Source organism: Ursus americanus, chromosome 13 (genome assembly GCF_024610735.1).
Source record: "Ursus americanus isolate L20-20 chromosome 13, mUrsAme1.1.p, whole genome shotgun sequence".
Classification (NCBI taxonomy): Eukaryota; Metazoa; Chordata; class Mammalia; order Carnivora; family Ursidae; genus Ursus; species Ursus americanus.
This window is the reverse complement of record NC_142139.1, coordinates 46,229,606-46,243,691: the sequence shown is the minus strand read 5'-3', so window position 1 is coordinate 46,243,691 and position 14,086 is coordinate 46,229,606. Positions and strand designations below refer to the sequence as shown.

General features: G+C 36.1%; 1 protein-coding gene across 10 annotated transcripts in view; it reads right to left on the bottom strand.

The window, feature by feature from the left end:
* Positions 1 to 14,086, bottom strand: part of RXFP1 (relaxin family peptide receptor 1) — a 100,265-nt gene that overhangs the window by 15,442 nt on the left and 70,737 nt on the right. For all 10 annotated transcript variants that reach the window (XR_015726515.1, XM_045798740.2, XM_045798741.2 and 7 more), the window contains 3 exons: positions 9,141 to 9,212; positions 6,724 to 6,795; positions 5,380 to 5,451 (listed from right to left, as the gene is read on the bottom strand). Coding sequence is in view for 9 of the 10 variants with exons in the window: in XM_045798740.2 (XP_045654696.1) it covers positions 5,380 to 5,451; positions 6,724 to 6,795; positions 9,141 to 9,212 (216 nt within the window). In the remaining variant the exon portion in view is untranslated. The remainder of the gene's footprint in view (positions 1 to 5,379; positions 5,452 to 6,723; positions 6,796 to 9,140; positions 9,213 to 14,086) is intronic.

Genomic DNA, 14,086 nt, shown 5'->3' with positions numbered 1-14,086 from the left:
GTCACAAAACAGGTCTCAACCGACACCAAAAGACTGAGATTATTCCCTACATATTCTCAGACTGCAATGCTTTGAAACTGGAACTCAATCACAAGGAAAAATTTGGAAGAAACTCAAACACTTGGAAACTAAGAACCATCCTGCTCAAGAATGATTGGGTAAACCAGAGAATTAAGAAGGAGATCAAACAATTTTTGTAGACCAATGAGAATGAAAATACGTTGGTCCAAAAACCTATGGGACACTGCAAAGGTGGTCCTAAGGGGAAAATACATAGCCATCCAAACCTCACTCAAAAGAATAGAAAAATCTAAAATGCAGTTTTTATATTCTCAACTCAAGAAGCTGGAGCTGGAACAGAAGAACAGGCCTAACCCATGCACGAGAAAACAGGTGATCAAGATTAGAGCAGAGATCAATGAATTAGAAACCAGGAGCACAGTGGAGCAGATCAACAGAACTAGAAGCTGGTTCTTTGAAAGAATTAATAAGATCGATAAGCCACTGGCCAGACTTATTCCAAAGAATAGAGAAAGGACCCAAATTAATAAAATTATGAATGAAAGGGGAGAGATCACGACCAACACCAATGAAATAGGAAGGATCATTTGAAACTTTTATCAACAGCTTTATGCCAATAAATTAAACAACCTGGAAGAAATGGATGCCTTCCTGGAAACCTATAAATTCCCAAGACTGAAACAGGAAGAAATTGATTATTTAAACAGACCGATTAATCATGAAGAGAATGAAGCAGTGATCAAAAACCCCCCAAAAACAAGAGTCCAGGGCCTGATGGATTTCCCGGGGAATTCTACCAACCATTCAAAGAAGAAGTAAGACCTATTCTCCTGAAGCTGTTTCAAAAAATAGAAACAGAAGGAAAGCTACCAAACTCATTCTATGAGGCCAATATTACCTTGATCCCCAAACCAGGCAAAGACCTCATCAAAAAGGAGAATTACAGACCAATATCCCTGATGAATATGGACGCCAAAATTCTCAACAAGATCCTAGCTAATAGGATCCAACAGTACATTAAAAGGATTATCCATCAAGACCAAGTGGGATTCATTCCTGGGATGCAAGGGTGGTTCAACATTTGCAAATCGATCAGTGTGATAGATCATATCAACAAGAAGAGAGTCAAGAACCATATGATCCTCTCAATAGATGCAGAAAAAGCATTTGACAAAATACAGCATCCTTTCCTGATTAAAACCCTCAGAGTGTAGGGATAGAGGGTACATTCCTCAATTTCGTAAAAACCATCTATGAAAAGCCTACAGTGAATATCATTCTCAATGGGGAAAAACTGAAAGCCTTTCCCTTAAGATCTGGAACACAGCAAGGATGCCCACTTTCACCATTATTATTCAACATAGTACTAGAAGTCCTTGCAACAGCAATCAGACGACAAAAAGGGATAAAGAGTATCCAAATCGGCAAAGAAGAAGTCAAACTGTCTCTCTTCACAGATGACATGATACTCTATATGGAAAACCCAAAAGACTCCACCCCCAAATTACTAGAACTTATAGAGCAATTCAGTAATATGGCAGGATACAAAATCAATGCTCAGAAATCAGTTGCATTTCTATACACGAACAATAAGACTGAAGAAAGAGAAATCAGGGAATACATTCCATTTACAATAACACCAAAAATCATATGTTATCTCAGAATTAACTTAACCAGAGAGGGAAAGGATCTATATTCTAGAAACTACAGATCACTCTTGAAAGACATTGAAGAAGACACAAAAAGATGGAAAAATATTCCATGCTCATGAATCGGAAGAATAAACATAGTTAAAATGTCTATGCTACCCAGAGCAATCTACATTTTCAATGCCATCCCGATCAAAATACTAATGACATTTTTCAGAGAACTGGAACAAACAGCCCTTAAATTTGTGTGGAACCAGAAAAGGCCCTGAATTGCCAAGGAATTGTTGAAAAGGAAAAACAAAGATGGGGGCATCACGTTGCCAGATTTCAAGCTATACCACAAAGCTGTGATCACAAAGACAGCATGGTACTGGCACAAAAACAGACACATAGACCAATGGAACAGAATAGAGACCCCAGAAATGGACCCTTGGCTCTTTGGGTAACTAATCTTTGACAAAATAGGAGAAAACATCCAGTGGAAAAAAGACAGTCTCTTCAATAAATGGTGCTGGGAAAATTGGACAGCTATAGGTAAAAGAATGAAACTTGACCACTCTCTCACACCATACACAAAGATAAAACTCCAAATGGATGAAAGACCTCAATGTGAGACAGGAATCCATCAAAATCCTAGAGGAGAACATAGGCTGCAACTTCTTTGACATCAGCCACAGCAACTTTTTTCATGACACATCTCCAAAGGCAAAAGAAACAAAAGAAAAAATGAACTTGTGGGACTTCATCAAGATAAAAAGCTTCTGCACAGCCAAGGAAACAGTCAAACAAACTAAGAGGCAGCCCACAGAATGGGAGAAGATATTTGCAAATGACCCTACAGATAAAAGACTGGTATCCAAGATCTACAAAGAACTTCTCAAACTCAATACATGAGAAACAGATAATCAAATAAAAAAATGGGCAGAAGATATGAACAGACACTTTTCCAGTGAAGACATACAAATGGCTAACAGACACATGAAAAAATGTTCAAAATCATTAGCCATCAGGGAAATTCAAATCAAAACCACCTTGAGATACCACCTTACACCAGTTAGAATGGCAAAAATTGACAAGGCAAGAAGCAACAAATGTTGGAGAGGATGTGGAAAAAGGGGATCCCTCTTACACTGTTGGTGGGAATGCAAGTTGGTACAGCCACTCTGGAAAACAGTGTGGAGGTCCCTTAAAAAGTTAAAAATTGAGCTACCCTATGGTCCAGCAATTGCACTACTGGGTATTTATCTCAAAGATACAGACGTAGTGAAGAGAAGGGCCATATGCACCCCAATGTTCATAGCAGTATTGTCCACAATAGCTAAATTGTGGAAGGAGCCAAGATGCCCTTCAACTGATGACTGGATTAAGAAGATGTGGTCCATATATACAATGGAATATTACTCAGCCATGAGAAAGAACGATTACACAACATTTGCAGCAATATGGATGGGACTGGAGGAGATTATGCTAAGTGAAATAAGTCAAGCAGAGAAAGACAATTATCATATAGTTTCACTCATTTATGGAACATAAGAAATAGGAAGATTGGTAGGAGAAGGAAGGGAAGAATGAAGGGGGGGTAAACAGAAGGGGGAATGAAGCATGAGAGACTATAGACTCTGGGAAACAAACTGAGGGCTTCAGAGGGAAGGGGGGTAGGGGACTGGGATAGGCTGGTGATGGATATTAAGGAGGGCACATATTGCATGGTGCACTGGGTGTTTACGCAAATAATGAATAATAGAACACTACATCGAAAACTAAGGATATACTATATGGTGACTAACATAACATAATAAAAAATTATTTAAAAAAAAAAAGAAGACTTAATGTTGTCAAGATACCAAACTCCCTGGGGTGCCTGGGTGGTGCAGTCGGTTAAGCATCCGACTCTAGGTTTTGGCTCAGGTCTTGATCTCAGGGTGATCTTGGACTCATGAGATCGAGCCCTGTGTCTGTCTTCACACTGATTGCAGAGTCTGCTTAAGAGTCATTCTCTCTCTCTGCCCTCCCCTTCACTCTTGTGCTCTTTCTCTAAAACAAATAAATACATATTTAAAAAGAAAAATGTCAATACTCTCCAAAGTGACCCACTGATTCAGTGCCATCTCTATCAAAATCCTAATATTTTTTGGCATAGACAGAAAAACCCATTCTGAAATTTGTGTGGCATCTCAACGGGGCTTAAATAGCGAAAACAATTTTGAAAAAGAACAAAGTTGGAGGCTTCACACTTCCTAATTTTAAAACTTATTACAAAGCCACAGTAATCAAAACAGGGTGGTACTGTTATAAAGACAAGTATATAAACCAATGGAATAGGATAGAAAGCACAGGAATAAACCCTTGCATATATGGTGCCAAGACCATGCAATGGGGAAAGGACAGTCTTTTCAACAAATAGAGCTGGTAAAACCAGATTGCTATCCACATACAAAAGAAAGAACTTAGAAGTTACCTTACATCATGTATAAAATTAACTCAAAATGGATCAAAGACCTAAATAGAAAAGCTAGAACTATAAAACTCTTAAGAAAAAAACAGGGGAAAATCTTCAGGGCCCTGTGTATACAAAACCAAAAGCATAGGCAATGACAACAACAAAATAGAAAAATCTGACTACATGTAAATTAAAATTTTTTGTATGTCTAAGGAGACTATCAACAGAGTGTAAGGGTGATTTATAGAATAGAAGAAAATATTGCAAATCATATATCTGAAAAGGATTTAATATCTAAAATATATAAAGAATTCCTACAATTCAACAACAAAAACCAACCCAGCTAAGAAGATGGGCAAAAGACTTGAATAGACACTTCTCCAAAGAAGATATATAGCCAATAAGCCCATGAAAAGATGTTCAACATCATTAACCATTAGGGAAATGCAAATCAAAACCACAATGACATTTCATACCCATTAAGATGAATATTGCCCCCAAAATAGAAAAGAAAAGTGCTGCTGAGGACGTAGGGAAATTGGAACACTTGTGCACTGCTAGTGGGAATGTAAAATGGTGTAGCTGCTTGGAAATCAGTGTGCTGTTTCCTCAAAAAGTTAAAATGGAATTACTGTATGATCCAACAATTTTACTTCTGGGGCTCTATACTGAAAGGATTGAAAGAAAGGTCTCAAATAGATACTTGTACACCCGTGTTCATAGCAGCATTACTCACAATAGCTAAAAGGTGGAAGGGACCCAAGTGTCCGTTAATGGATGACTGGATAAACACAATGTGACATATATTTAGACACAATGAATTACTATTTAGAATAATATCATTACTAATTAATGCTATTATTCAGAATAATATCCAGAAATTCTGATATATGTTACAAAACGTATGAACCTTGAAGACATTATGCTTAGTGAAATAAGCCAATCACAAAAGGTCAACTACTGAATGATTCCATCTACAAAGGGTACCTAGAACACTCAAATTAATGAAAACAGAACAGAGATGCCAGTCAGGGGATGTGATGGGGAGATACTGTTTAGTAGATATGGAGTTTCAGTTTGGGAGGATGAAAAAGTTCTGGAGCTGGATGGTGGTGATGGTTGTACAACATGAAGGTACTTAATGCCACTGAACTGTACATTTAAAAATGGTTAAAATGCTAAATTTTGTGTTATATATATTATTTCAATTTAAAAGATAAAAGAAATTAAAACAAAGAAGTGAAAAGATAAAATTAGTATTAGTCTTACAATTGTGAGAGCTCCTTCAGATCCTTAAATACTTGCGGTGGAAGATTTTCAATCTTATTACTTCCTAAATCCCTAGAGAAATAATTGCAACCATGTCATATTAGTTTCTTAAGACTTTATTCATTGTTCTGTAATTTGTTAGGAAATGATTATACAACTTTTCAACAGTGCTGTTAGTGAGTTATCTTAATTACCAGAAGTCTAAAAGTTTTAAAAAAGGGACAGTAATGGGAAAATATAAAAATAATTTATCCCATTTCTTCAGAGACAAATGCTTGATGGTATTTGATCTTGTTTCAATTTTCTAATTTAATTAATGTATGTGTTGTGCCTCTTTTCCCCCTCCCTTCATTCCCTTCTTCCTTTCTTTCTTTTTTTTTTTTTTAAAGATTATTTATTTATTTATTTGACAGAGAGACAGTCAGTGAGAGAGGGAACACAGCAGGGGGAGTGGGAGAGGAAGCAGCAGGCTCCTAGCGGAGGAGCCTGATGTGGGGCTCGATCCCATAACGTCGGGATCACGCCCTGAGCTGAAGGCAGATGCTTAACGACTGCGCCACCCAGGCGCCCCCCCTTCTTCCTTTCGTATTAGAGTAGGAATATGATTTGGAGCCTTAATTTTTGCACAGTTCAAACCCAAGTTGTTCAAGAGTCAATTGTAGTTGCTAGCCCAAACTTCAGCAAAATCAAATTGAGAAAATTAATAGTAAAACATAAAAAAATTGTCTGAAGGACATGTACTTCATCCATTGCTCAACATATATTTTATTCTGACAATCAGCTACTATGTGCTTGGGCCACAAAGCTTTGGTTTATCAGAGAGTTGTTTTAATGCCTTTTGGAACTGGGTCATTGGTCTTAAAAAAGGGACAGTATAAACAGTTGATTTAACTTATGTCTCTCTTCCATTATTATAGGTTGGGATGTTATCCAAGGATGTCTAATTTCTTTGTGGATCCAAGATTATCTTTTATTTCTGATATTAGCTAAGTATGTCTTTTTATCTTATGGTCTCCAAATCCTAACTTTCTAAGAAACTTAAAAACAAATGTGCTGCTCCTCTCTAGCCGTGGGACAGAGTGATATAGGATGTATTTTACTTGTTAATTTTACCCTAATTTTATTATTTCTTTGTTGCTATGTTTCCTTTATCTCATTTTCCTCAAATAGTTATTATATATATATTTTTTAATGTATATTTTTGTAAGCTATCTGAGTTCATTTATGGCTCAAAGTGTATACAAATAACACTAGAAAAAGAGAAATATTTCTCAAATGTATAAAAGCATATATGTCTAACAAGTATGAACTAAAATAGTAGAAAGAAAAGTCTATCAAACTTACAATTCATCTAGCTTCTGGAGAGGTGCAAAAGTATTTTCATTTAGGTGATTAATTTTGTTTTTCCTCATTACCCTGAAAGTAAAAAGAAAAATACGTTGTGGCTCCTTGAGGTAAGTGATAAATGAGTGTTTGGAAAGAAGATTAACAGCCTGAAAAGAAAAAAAAAAAAGATAATTATATATAGTGCATTTTCACATCAAGTATTTTGTAGTATGGTAATTTACCCAGTCTAATTTTGGTTTTAAATTTCTCAAATCCTTTAATGATGATAAAAATAAAATATTATTCAAATTTTTAAGTGAGGTAGGGAAGAACTCTGCAAGGGAAACAGTGAAAACGTGAGCTCTTGAGAATGCAGACTGAAATTCACGGACCGGAGAGCACAAGGAGTTGTATTCGAGGGGCCTCTTCTTCAGTCTGCCTAGCTTGTCTCTCTAACAGAATACCCCGCCCCCTCCCCTGCGCACACGCACAGTACCACTCATGCGCATCTGGTAGTTGATGCGACTTGGGGTGGAGTTGCCTAAGAAGTCTAATCTAAGCTGGACCAAATTCAGAAGATCTCTAGTTTGCAATGTTGAACCAGACTATATGTAATTCTTTTTTTTTTTTAAGATTCATTTATTTATTTGATATGTATATATAGAGAGAACAAGCAGGGGGAATAGGAGAGGGAGAAGCAGGCTCCCAGCAGAGCAGGGAGCCCCAGGCGAGGCTCAATTCCAGGATCCTGACCTGAGCCAAAGGCAGATGCTTAACCAACTGAGCCACCCAGGCGCCCCACAGACTATATAATTCTTGACCACTTCATTTCTGCACTGATCTCATGTATTAAGAGCCAGCATAAAGGACTAATTCATGGAAAGTTTTAAAATCCCGTCACCTGGGTCACTCAGTTGGTTAAGTGTCTGCCTTTGGCTCAGGCCATGATCCTAGGGTCCTGGGATGGAGTCCTATATGGAGCTCTTTGCCCAGCGGGGAGCCTGCTTCTCCCTCTGCCTGCTGCTCCCCCCTGCTTATGCTCTCTCTCTGACAAATAAATAAAATAAATCTTAAAAAAAAAGTTTTAAAATGTTTCCGGTTCTTTAAATGTGTGGCATGCTCAGAGGTTGGCCTTGTCTCATCCTGAAGTATTTATTTCCTCTCAAGCTCTCCAAACCACTACCATCTCCTGCCAGTATCCCTAGACCAGAAAAGCACAAGCACATGCCAAGAGAAAACTCACAAATGATTTCTTCACACAGAGGCTTCTTAAAAACAAAATAGAACAGCAAAGAAGTTGCAAGTTTTGGCCCATGTCCTTCAGGTGCAATTTGGTTACCTTTGGGCGGTTAGTAGGAACTGTTTTGCATGACTGATATAAAGCCTTCTGCACCTGAAGACTGCTGAGCTCACTGCACAAGAGTTCAAACATCTCAGTGGCTTGAACCCATTGGAATGGGGGAGGCATTTGGAGGAAAATTATTGTATCAGTGATAGCTATTGCATTGCCCATACACAGAGGTCCTAGTATTATGGTTTCTAGTATGGATTTCGAGATGGATTCTAGGATGGTTTCTAGACGGATTCTAGTATAGTGGTTTTCAAACTTTTTCCATGGTACTGCACTTAAAAATATTGGGACATAACATATACCCATACAACCCAAGATTCAAGGAACAGTACATTTAATTATGTGAATCACACTTTGATATTTTTATTCAATTCAATTCGACTTTGTTTCATTAAAAAAGCTAGTCAGGAGATACCATATTGCATTCATCACCCACTTGTGAGATTCAACCCACAGTTTGAAAAGCACTGATCCGAAAAAAATAACCTGTAAGTGAGGCAGTTGTGTTTTTATACTGAAAGAAACTTTGTCATCCTTCACTTTCATGGAAAAAAGCAGTGTGATTTTAAAATTGGCCAGAAAGACATAAGGAGAAATTATACTCAGTAACATTCTAAAGTTTATCCTGGTGTCCACAATTATGTCTTCAGGGGTGTAGACATTCCGCAGTATTAAAAGAAAATTTGGTTGTGATTAAATTTTTTCTACAATCTTTGCAGTAATGTTTGCAAAGGGCGAACATTCTTACAGATTAAGACTAATTTAGTGTTTCTCAAACTGAGATCCAAGGAGAGATTTTAGGTGGTCAGTGAAAATTGCTTTCCATTAAAATGGATATTACTTAAGTTTGAGAAAGACAGGTCTCACGGTACTGTTGTGACGATCCATGCATGTCGTGAATCTCAATGAAGCTTGGTGTGAACTTCACTGATTTTATTAATGCGTTTCAGTTTCAGAAAACTTCAAGTCGTAAGTGAACATTTGCTGTAGTTACAGTGCATGCTTATGCTAACTTATGTTTACATAAATGACTAACTTTGTAAAGAGATATAACAGCACTTCAAAAGGATAAAACACTACTTACAAAACAGTTAAATTACTGCAGGAAATAAAAGTGAAATTTCTTAAATTATGGATATGGTTGCCTTCAAAGTCCCTGAAACATAAAAACAAAAATGGTAAAGCTAAATTTTAATCATAGAAATAAATTGGTCAAGAATTATTTGCTTTCTAATAAAATATCTTTTTTTCACATACTGTTTATTTCATAGAGATTCCCACATGTAGCCACTTACATAAGAGCTGAAATAATATATGTATGTAATGCTTCTTTTTCTGTGTTCATAGTAAAAATGTTTTGAGTCACATCTGTATCATATGTTCATATGGGTACATATATTATCCTGAGAAATGTGAAGAGAATGAGAAGTCAAATTAAAAAAACTTTGTTATGATAAATATCCACTTTCCTACCAGATATTTATTAGCGATATGTATTAAACATCTGTCTACACCGCTCCCTTATGGTATATTCAATTAACTGCTATCTCCTTAAAAATGACATCACCAACAAAAAATCTGTCTAGAGTTACCAATGGTATTTCTCTGAGTGGTGTGACCCTATTTGCTGCAGTCTGAAGATTCTGTCACTGCCGCAGAAGCTCCTGCTGCCAAAACAGTATTTCACGTCTACCCCCCTTGCCTAAACACACCCTGAGAAAATTCTCAAGAACCTTTTACCACCGAGAACACCACTGTTTGCTTTATTATATTGCCACACAGGCCTTGGCTTTCCAACTCCCACTTCAGGGCGATGCATATAGACCCTACTGACGCTCCCTTGCTGTGTGATGCTGTGTCAACAGCAGGAATCCGGTCTGAGAAGTAAAACTTGTCCAAAAACGTATGTTTTAGTGTCTCTTCTTCATGGTAATCATGAAAGCATTCTTTTATTGTCCGTCTTTTGTCTTATCGTTAGGTTTATGGTAGAAGTTTGTAGAACAGAGAGTTAGCCAAGCTTAGGGATATACTTTCAGGAGTAGATGCTGGTCTTTAAATGTGCTCAGTCTACCCCAATTCTTAGCTTACTGGTCATCATATAATATGAAGCTATTGCAGAACAATTGTGACTAAAGTATATGAGCTGAAGTGTGACACAGGTATTAAAATCTGCCAGGGAAACACGGGTAACTTTAAAAAGGCACCTATATTCCTCTGGCTAGGCTACATCTGGGATAGTTCTGTTTGGGCATTGCAATAAAAATAGACTTTGACAAATCAAGGCATATCTGAACAATCTGGAAGACCAGGATGTAAGGGGTTTGGAAATCAAGTCAACTGAGGAAAAGGGTATAGTTGTAATGTAAAGGAGCAAAATAAGAGAGCTATATTTGAAGTCAGGCTGTGGAAGGTATCATGGGGTTTTTCTATGTTGCATCAGGTTGCAAAATTAGATTTACTGGATGAAGGAAGAAAAATATTTCAAATTTCGGCTCACAATCTGTAGTGTCCAGAGAATAAGCTTACTGCTACAGATATTTAGTAAAGGCAATATACCATAACTCAAGAATTTTATAGACAGGATTTCTGTATTATATGGAATATTGTATTAAGTCTTAAACTTGATTCTAGATCATCCTTCTAAAGAAAAAATTCTACTATTCTTTTCAATCGGAAACTAAGTACTTATAGTACTACTTTTTTGGTCATTAGCTTTGGTCAAAGCTTTTGGTCTCTCACAATATATATTGTCAGTGACAGAGACCTTCCATTTCTTTCCTTTTTTATTGCTGTGACCATAAATCTACCACCAGGTGGTGATGCTTTCTTAACTCTCACAAAGCATCCTTAGGTGAGTTGATAAATTTTTCTTGTTAGTTACTATTGTAACATCTTTTTTTCTATTAAGTCAACAAAAATATTCAAGTTAGTATTAATTTACTAATTTGCAAGAATCAGTAAGAGGCACACCTCGAGGCATCAATTAGGGACTTTAAATTAAATTGTCAGTTTAGTTTAATTTTGAGTTCATTTTAACCTTTATTTGGAAATTTGTTTTTTGGCTTTCTTCCTAAAATGAGAGGTCTTAGTCTTTGATACACAGGGATCAGGTTTGAAGCATACAAATCTGCTTTTTGTCCCTAGCTCCAAGCTCTAAGGGAGCTGACAAGGGGTGTTTTTTCCTTCCTGTCTAGACCACTTTTCCAACTTAATGAGCCTCTAAACTTAATCATATAATTTTTCCCTTTATACATGGTTGTTAAGTTTGGCTAATTTGGCCATTAGGTTTCAGAATAGGCTAAAAGTGAAAATTTGGTTCTTCGTTCTGAAAAACAACAAGACCAGGATGTAAGGGGCCTGGAAATCAAGTCAATTGAGGAAAAGGGTATCTTTGTAATAGAAAAGAGCAAAATAGGAGAGCTATATTAGAAGTCAGGCTATAGAAGATATCTTGCCTGTTTCTTCTCAGCTTCCTCTCTTATCCCCTAGTGGCATTCTAAACATGCAAATCTCCTTAACCTCCATTTCCTTCCCATACCTTTGAAACATTTCTGGCTCCTATTTCAAGAAGAAAATTGAGGTGATGAAGCAGGGAGAAGCCCCTGGCCTTCTACTCAACGTCTAAAAACTTTCCTGTATATGTACCTGGTCTCCTAGTCTCAAGAGGAAGATCCTTCTCTGCTTTAAGCTAATCCCTCCACCTGTATTCTTAAGTTTGGTTTACGTATGTGTATGTCCTAAAATATATGGTCAATTTTGGTGAATGTTCTTTGGACGTTGTTTGCTTTCAGGTTTGTATCTATTAGAATTAAGTGCAAGTAGGTTTAACAGACACCCAATGATAATAGTATAAATACATAACTATAATTCTGTAGTCCAGGGCTAGTATGGTAGTTTTACAAAGTTGTTCCAATTTCACTTCTTACAGGCCCTTGTCTTCCTGGTCCAGGATGATGCTAAAGCTTGAGCCATCATATCCATGTTTTCTGGGTAAGGAGAGGGAGGAAGAGCCTGCCTATTTCTCCTTAGGGAGATTTCGCAGAAGTTTCACACTATACTTCCTCCACCTTATTCATTAAAGCGAGTCATGTGACTATATCAAGATGCAGGGAAGTCTGGGAATGTCTTGTTTTCCCTGGGCACACTGCTGTCCCAAATAGATCAGTTCTGTTATTGAAAAGGGTCATGGCAGTTTGATATACATAAATTAGAGTTAGCTCATTAGTTATGTTATTTAGTACTTCATATCCCTTTTGGTTACTATATGAATCTATTTGGTGCATATATACTTATAATGTAATATTTTTTGTGAGAAATTACACACTGTAGCATTTAAATGTCCTTAGTGTTGTTTAATGCAAATTGGCCGAATTTTACCTACTTAGATAAAAAAACTGACGCTTGATTTTTTTTTTTGCTTTACATCTACATGGAATACTTTAGACCAGTCTTTTATTTCTGATCTTTCTTAATCACTTATAGTTATATCTTTCTTTTTGTAAATAGCACTGAATTAGGTTTTGTTTTGTCAGCCAGTTTGAAGATTTCTTCTCTTTTTAATAAAGTTAAGTTAAGCCCCCTTACATGTACTGATATGACTAATATATCTGACTTTAGTCTGCTATTTAGAAATATTACTACATGGTTTTTTATAGGTTAAAAAAACTCTCAACAAATCAAAAAAACGTTCTTTTAATCTTTAGGAAGGTTTGTATATTCCATTGGTAATCTTTATAACTTTACCCAATACACCTTATCTTCTCTTTCTTAGAGAATAACAATACTTATTAATTTCCTATTATAATTTATATTATAAGAAATGATGAAATGGGTTTATATTGTCTTCCTTTCTGCTCCTCTACTTTTCTCCCACCATATGATTTTGATCAGTGATATGCTTTTTATTAATGTTCACCTTTGGAATATCAAACACCCACATATTGGTGGACTTGTTGGTTTTAAGTGATGTCTTTTGACTCCTAGTTATTTTTCTTTATAGTTCCATGGTTATCACTTTATTCTTTTTGAAACTGTTTACTCATCTAAGATGATTATGTCTTCTTGCTGAATTGACCCCTTTATCATTGTGTGATATCCCTCTTTATCCCTGGTTATAGTCCCTGTCCTAAAGTCTATTTTTTCAATATTACTTTGTAGATGATAAAGTTCCTTCTCATCTGTACCAAGGGAGCAATGTTGTTTTGTGGCTTTCCCTATCCTAAGCATAATCTTGTTGGAATAGAATCGTAATACACGTACTCTTTGTTTTTTTCTTTATAATTCATATTATGTTCTTGAAATTGAGCCACGTTGATTGAAGTAGGGCTAGTTCATTCATTCTAAATGTCATGTGTGTATCGCATTTTATTTTTCCATCTGGGTCCACGTCTTTAGCACTTTGCTCCATAATGTATCTTCATTGTTTTCTATCGTTTCAAATTCTTCATGTTAGCTTCTCCTGCCTATAAATAAACCTACTTGGTCTCCCATCAAAATAAGTTTAATTTACTCTCTTGAACTTTAGTTCACCTTCGGCTGTTGTCCCATCTGTTCATGTGCTTATTTATTACTTATATTTCTGACTTTTTGAATTTACAGACTTCAATTGTGATGTTTACAGTTTTTATTTCTTGCTTTGAAAGAACTATAATAAAGGTTTTAATCTGTTGTCTGTCGTATATCTTGCAAGCATATTTTCCTGGACTGTCCTATGTCTTTTATATTATGTGTATTTTTCCACTAAATCAGTTAAATACCTTTTTTTTTTTTACCAACACATCTAACAGATTTTTCAGCTTATACTTTGCTAAATAAAAGTTCATGTGCAAGGTAAAGGTATTGTGGTTAGTTTTAACAGAAATGAATATTTATAAAGCAAAAATTATTATTACTAGCATTAAAATTAGGACAATACTATCAGGAATCCATATGAAATGACTTGTTTGGATAGCTAAAATTTAAAGATAGTAACCTTAGTGATGAAATTGTAAAAAGTCCACCTCTTTAGTAACAAGTCTATTTTTTTTTAGA